Source organism: Nerophis ophidion, linkage group LG19 (genome assembly GCF_033978795.1).
Source record: "Nerophis ophidion isolate RoL-2023_Sa linkage group LG19, RoL_Noph_v1.0, whole genome shotgun sequence".
Classification (NCBI taxonomy): domain Eukaryota; kingdom Metazoa; phylum Chordata; class Actinopteri; order Syngnathiformes; family Syngnathidae; genus Nerophis; species Nerophis ophidion.
In genome coordinates this window covers 48,107,865-48,115,364 of record NC_084629.1, presented here as the reverse complement: position 1 = coordinate 48,115,364, position 7,500 = coordinate 48,107,865, and the positions used below count along the sequence as shown (strand labels likewise).

The window sequence follows — 7,500 nt, the reverse complement described above, 5'->3', positions numbered from 1 at the left end:
GCTAACAAAGCAAAGCACTCAGTTCAATGAGTTTGACTGGTGGATCGATCCAAATATCTATTATCGATGATTTCGACTGGTGGATCGATCCTAATATCTATTACCGATACAATGTTGTTCTCTGGAGGCCTGTAATATTTTAACTATATTTTATATGCAGAGTTTTTCGCCAATCCAGAGGTTAGCAACAGCTAGCTGGCTCATCAAAAATGTGACATTTATTATGTTAATAATAATAATAATAATAGTACAAAAAACAATTATAATGATGATTACAATAATAAATATAATACATGTAATATTACTAATATTCTGCATTTTATATGATTATTATTATGATTATAATAATAATTATTACTATGGCTATCAATACCATAACAGTAGTTTTTGTTATACTTATTATTACTGTAATAAGGATATCAAAAACTAGTATTATGATTTTTTTTTTGCCAGTCCAGAGGTTAGCAACAGCAAGAAAATAAAAAATGTGACATTTCTCTAACAATTATGTTAGTAATAATAATAATGATAATAATAATAATAATAATAATAATAATGATAATAATAGTAAAAGGATGAAAACAATTATAATGATGATGACAATAATAATTATAATACATATAATATTGTTAATGTTCTGCACTGTATATGATTATTATTATGATTATCATAATAATTATTACTATGGCCATTAATACCATAATACTAGTTTTTGTTATCCTTATTATTATTACTATAATAAGGATTAAAAAAAACTAGTAATATGATTTTTTTGGCCAGTCCAGAGGTTAGCAACAGCAACAACATAGGAAATTTGACATTTCTCTAACAATGATGTTTTATATAATAATAATAATAATAATAATAATAATAATAATAACAATAATAATAATAATAATAATAATAATAATAATAGGCCCTAGGATGATGTGGTGACTTGTCCAGGGTGTACCCCGCCTTCCGCCCGATTGTAGCTGAGATTGGCACCAGCGCCCCCCGCGACCCCAAAGGGAATAAGCGGTAGATACTGGATGGATGGATAATAATAATAATGTAATAATAACAATAGTACAAGGATAAAAACTATTATAATAAAAACCTATATAATAGCAACAGTAGTGCATACTATGTTGTTAATATTTATTATCATTATAATGTTATTGTTTTCATTTGTATCCAATTAATGACTTGACTTGACTTGATTAATTCATGTCAGATCCCCACTGGAAAAACAGCTGAACTTTACAATAAATATCAAACAAACAAAAAAAAAGAAAAAGAAAAAAATAGACAGTATTATATATAATAATAAAAAATCAAATAAAAAAAACATAATTATATTTATTATGGGTATTGTTCATACCTCTATTAACATTTTTTTTAAGTAGCCTTATTTATTTTATTAATATTTTATACATAGATAATTTGTGGGCCAGAGGTTAGCAGCTGGGAGCAGAACCACTAAAAATAGAACATTTCTGGAGTAGTGATGATAATAATAATAATAATAATGATAATAACTATTGAAGAAAAGTTCTAAAACGGTCCATTGTGTCCCAGCCAGTGACTTCCTGCCTTCCTCTTTCCTTCCTTCCTTCCTTCCTTCCTTCCTTCCTTCCCTCCTTGCTGCGCATTCATTATTGAGGAAGTGCAGCTTGCGAAGATGATTTAATGGCCGAGGCGCGCCGCTGAGTGGCTGCGAGGAAACACGTGACGTCATTGAAGTTGTCTGGGCCCGACACGACCAAATAGAATTGTCTTTGTGTGCCGGCAAGTGGCTCCAGATGGGCCGGCCTGTCTTGCATCTTGCAGCTGTGGAGGTTCGGACGGTGGCCGTGCTGGTGATGCTGCTGCACCGCTGCAGTCCTGCTAAAGTGGATTTGTATTGGTTTTTCATCGTTTGTTCGCTGCATGCATGGTGATGACGTCATAGGAGGGAGACTCGATGGAGTTTCCTGCCTGAGTGCTGTTGCTGCTTTCTGGAGGTGGTCCTCTGCAGATGACGTGTGCTGCTGCTGCTGGGGAGAATCCACTTTTATTGTACAATAGAATACAATAGAAAGTACTTTATTGATCCCTGGGGGAAAATAAGCACCACAGTTTGCTCACAATAGACAATAAACACTTGGGTTTTTTTTTTTTTACATGTGAATAATATAAATACAGTCTATTATACAGCATTATTCACATGTGAATAACATTAATAAAGTTTATTATACAGCATTATTCACATGTGAATAACATAAATACAGTCTATTATACAGCATTATTCACATGTGAATAATATAAATACAGTCTATTATACAACATTATTCACATGTGAATAATATAAATACAGTCTATTATACAGCATTATTCACATGTGAATAACATAAATACAGTCTATTATACAACATTATTCACATGTGAATAATATAAATACAGTCTATTATACAGCATTATTCACATGTGAATAACATAAATACAGTCTGTTATACAGCATTATTCACATGTGAATACTATAAATACAGTCTATTATACAGCATTATTCACATGTGAATAACATTAATAAAGTCTATTATACAGCATTATTCAGATGTGAATAACATAAATGCAGTCTAACCCAAAAGGGACAAGCAGTAGAAAATAGATGAATGGACATTCTATTATACAGCATTATTCACATGTGAATAATGCTGTATAATAAACTCTATATTATTCACGTGTGAGTAATAATTTATATTCACATGTGAATAATATAAATGCAGTCTATTATACAGCGTTATTTACATGTGAATAACATTAATAAAGTCTATTATACAGCATTATTCACATGTGAATACTATAAATACAGTCTATTATACAGCATTATTCACATGTGAATAACATTAATAAAGTCTATTATACAGCATTATTCAGATGTGAATAACATAAATGCAGTCTAACCCAAAAGGGACAAGCAGTAGAAAATGGATGGATGGACATTCTATTATACAGCATTATTCACATGTGAATAATGCTGTATAATAAACTCTATATTATTCACGTGTGAGTAATAATTTATATTCACATGTGAATAATATAAATGCAATCTATTATACAGCGTTATTTACATGTGAAAAATGTCAATACTGTATATCATACAGCATCATACACATGAGAATAACATAAATACCCTATTTTATACAGCATTATTCACATGTGAATGATACAAATACAATGTATTATACAACATATTTCACACATGAATAATATAAGTACAGACTAATACACATCACTATTCACATGTGAATAACATAAATGCAGTCTATTATAGAGCATTATTCACATGTGAATAATATAAATACATTATGCATTTACAGTACAGGTACAGTCGAAAGGAAGATATGCATTATACAGTCTGATGGCTGTCGATATGAAGGACTAAGTGTTCCAAATGAGGCCTAATAGAAATGCATGACTTTATTTTATTTTATTTTGCATTATACTTCGATACAAGTTGCCCTCCAATGGCTTTCTGCAGTCAGCTAAATGTTGAGAATATTTACAACGTGGCCTGTAAGATGGGAACTTATCATTTGCACCTTTTCATTCATATCAAGCAGGGATTGAATCAAATTGCTGCAGAATTGAGCTTGGATATTATTTCCTTCATTTTGCAGATTGGACACTTTTAACTTGGTGTTGGACTTGCACTTCCTCTTATTGTCATTCCAAATTTCAACTTTACTTTATTTCTAACTGTTATATATTTTTTAGTTGATCAAACCCGCCCAAGTAGCCCTGAAAAAAGACCTCAAAAGAGCCTGGAGCTCTTCAGTCTGGGGTGGTAAAAAAAAAACAAAAAAAAAACGCTGACTCCATCATTCTTTTGTGCTGCTTCCCGGCTTTGACCTGTCCCAAGTGCTGCCCGGGGAAGGTGAAAAGCAGGTCAGGCTGTCTCCTGCAAACACACACCTGGACGCAATTAGGACTGGGCTTTTATTACGTCACAAATGAACCAATAGTTGAGTTCGCCTGCAAAGTGTCATCTTTGCGTAAAATCCAAATAAATACGCACAGCATCTCCGACCACTTGATGTGCACGGACAGATAAATATCAAACATTTACACACAATAAGGAGACGTTTGCCTCCCTGCAATGAAAGTCCATCCATTCATCCATTTTCTACCGCTTGTCCCGTAAATACATCATTCAAATTGCTCCTGCACAGAAGAATCATTCCAGCTTTTAAAGTTGGCCCTAACTTTTGCATGTTGACTATTTACTAAGTAGTATTTTTTTGGACAAACAACGACCTGATATGTGAATAATTAATCACTTTTAAAGCTTTTTTCTTTGGATGCAAAACTGGTGAAAAGGCGTCCACGTAGCTGCCACCGAGCTCATATTGATGACCCAAAATAAGAGAACTTGAGCTCCCTTTGAGCTGTCAGTGGGGCTGAAAAATAATTTTCTGGGGGTCTAACTTTGTTAAATGATTTTGGTGTGACCTGCAGTGGCCTTGTATCGATCCAGTGGACTGCATTGTTTTTGTTTACATGTGGAAAACACACCAAAAAATACATGACATGGACATATTTTACATATATATATATAATAATAATTACTATAATGAAGGATGACGTGATTAAGACATGTTTAGTGTAGATAAGCTGCAACTAATCATGTGTTCAGTTGAAACTGGCCGCAAGATTAAAGAAATACTTCAACACTATGCAAATAATGAAATTGCAAACTGAATTTTGGCATTTAATAGAAAGAAAAAAATTGCATGGACTGTAAGGTTTCCCCCCTGCATCAAGTGAAAGGAATGCCATTATAATCGGGCCAAAATAAACAAGGAGATTGCAGAAACGCACACACACATGTACACACACACACATGTACACACACACACTTGCATGACCTTTGAAAGAGTGTTCCACGCGTGCATGCTCATAACTCCTCTCCCCCGCATCCTATAGGGACGCCTCCCGTCGTCTATATATACCCTGTAGAACCGAATTTGTGTGATCAAACCACAGTCACAGATTCGATTCTAGGGGAGTATATGGTCGATGAAAAAACGTCGATTAACCGACACCTCATTCCGGCTACACGCTGTGCACGCGCACTAATAAAGCAACATGTTGGAACGGAACATTGTGCACGCTGCACGCTTCCCTTCTCGTCCCTAATGAATGATTCCCAGAGGCGGCCATTGGCCAATTGTTTCCAGGACCCCGCAGTGGATGAAGGGATGAAATGGGCTAACTTTTGCATGACCTCCCCCCCTGCCCCCCCCCCCCCCCCCCCCCTTGACAAAGACAGTTGCCATCAATTGTCCTGCACTCTTTATTTAAACCAGAGGGGCTTCTTCTTTTTCCTCCCCTTGGCGCAGATGCAAGATTTTGAGTCCATGCATCTTTATCAATATTACTTTACAATGCTGGTCATTTAAAAAAAAAAGTGAAGTTGTTTTTGTTCCACCGTTGCACAGGCCGGATTTTTTTTTTTTTTTTTTTTTAAACGTGCAAGCAGATGTTTGAGAGGTTTATTTGTCCGCCTTGAGTGCAATTAGGGGCGAATGGAAATTGCTCTTAGTTGTATGTTTACCCGCGCGGGGAGCTGCGTCACCTCCATTGGCCGACACGGTCACATGGTCCGCTAACTTTATTCAGTTGACACCGAAGTAGGAGGGCTTTATGGAGGGAGGCAAAAAAAAAAAGACAACTCGGGAAAAATTACTATTTTCTACCTTCACAAATTAATGGCCATGAGTTCGTTTATGGTGAACTCCAAGTATGTGGACCCCAAATTTCCTCCCTGCGAGGAATATTCCCAGAATAACTACATACCTGAGCAGGGCTCGGACTACTTCAGCCCATCGCAGGACACTGACCTGCAGCACCCGGGGATCTACCCACGCTCCAACTACACGGAGCAAGCCTTCGGCTGCAACGCCGTGCCAGAGCCCCCGGTCCTCGCCAGATCCGGTCAGCCTAGCCCCTTTGCAGCGCCCACCCAGCCGGGGGAGTCGGTCCACGCGGCCGGAGCCCGGACGTGTGGACCGCAGAACACGACAAAGAGTCCGAGTGGGACCCCAAGCAAGCAACCCGCGGTCGTTTACCCCTGGATGAAGAAAGTGCACGTCACCACGGGTAAGCGCATCCCTTTTACGCGCCCATTACGCACGGCGCCAGCTTGTAAAAGCTTCTATTTACAAGCGCTTTCAAAGGCCACAGTAGTATTTCTTTATAGCTACAGGCCGCACGGCGGAAAGTCGAGTGTAAAAAGAAACCCAAACATATGTTTTTGTTGTTGCAGTGAACCCGGATTACACCGGACCCGAGCCCAAGCGCTCCAGGACAGCTTACACCCGCCAGCAGGTCCTGGAACTGGAGAAGGAGTTCCACTTTAATCGCTACCTGACTCGAAGACGCAGAATCGAGATCGCCCACACGCTTTGTCTCTCCGAGAGGCAAATTAAAATCTGGTTCCAGAACAGGAGGATGAAGTGGAAAAAGGACCACAAACTGCCGAACACTAAAGGGAGGTCGGTGGTGGGGACCCCCGGTCACCTGCAGAGCCTCCACAAAGACAACCAGACTGATATCACGTCCTTGTAAACACCAACACACAAGCTAACTCTTTTATTTGATTTTTTTTTTGCATTTTTTGCATGGACTGGAGTCGCTTTTAGACATTTTGTTCTTATTTAATTACAGAATAAAATCAGTGTTGACCTCAGGCTGGGAAATAGAAAATCAAAACAAGTATTTCAACGGAAGCTCCTTTTCTGCTTCACCTACTGCAAAAATGCACCATAGAAATATACAACCAAACTTTTTTTTATTATTATTTTTGCCTGGAGGACATATTTTGTGGATTTAATTTCAGACTATTGATTTAAGAAGGTTCGTTGAAATGAAACGACACGCAATTTACTTGAAGGATGTGCAACCAAAAGCACGCAAACTGCTCTTGTTTTGTTGTTTTTTTCGTCCCCAAAAAATCGCTCGTCTTCTGTATGTTTTAACTTATTTTGTTTATATTTTGCCTAAAACATTCCTTCTCGATTGCCATAATACATCTCACATTGGCGTTTTTATTTTTTGTAAACATGCATTATTATTATTATTATTTTTTTATATATATATATTTTCTGCATGCCATCGAATTGTTAAAATATTTAGAGAAAAATAGTGTTTATTTTGTATTTATTTGTGTACATTTTCGTATCACACGCGCATAATTAAATGAATGATATGCAGTGATAATTACTCTTTTCAAAATATACGTTTCCGCATGGCTTTATGTAAAGTTTCGTCTTATTTTTGATGTGAGAATGTTTTTTTTGTCCCTTCTTTGTACACAAAGGGTTTAAAAAGTAACAAAAAAAGACCCTTTTTTTTCTCGTTTTTTGTTTTGTTTTAAACGCGTCTTTGTGTCAACACAAGAAAAGGCCCAGAAGCTCTCCCAGGCTCTTGGAGGTCTTGTTGAGGAGGTCTTTGAGGCGAAGGTCGGTGGCAGGTTCA

The 7,500-nt window shown here is 36.9% G+C and overlaps 2 protein-coding genes across 2 annotated transcripts in view; both read left to right on the top strand.

Moving 5' to 3' along the window:
* The window catches only part of hoxd3a (homeobox D3a), a 30,610-nt gene that overhangs the window by 5,499 nt on the left and 17,611 nt on the right, over positions 1 to 7,500 (top strand). The gene's annotated exons all lie outside the window — the stretch shown is intronic.
* Positions 5,457 to 7,500, top strand: part of hoxd4a (homeobox D4a) — a 2,371-nt gene continuing 327 nt past the window's right edge. The window contains exons 1-2 of the mRNA XM_061880196.1: positions 5,457 to 6,123; positions 6,290 to 7,500. The exon at positions 6,290 to 7,500 is cut by the window's right edge and continues 327 nt beyond it. Coding sequence (XP_061736180.1) covers positions 5,733 to 6,123; positions 6,290 to 6,591 — 693 coding nt within the window. The 5' untranslated portion in view covers positions 5,457 to 5,732 and the 3' untranslated portion in view covers positions 6,592 to 7,500. The remainder of the gene's footprint in view (positions 6,124 to 6,289) is intronic.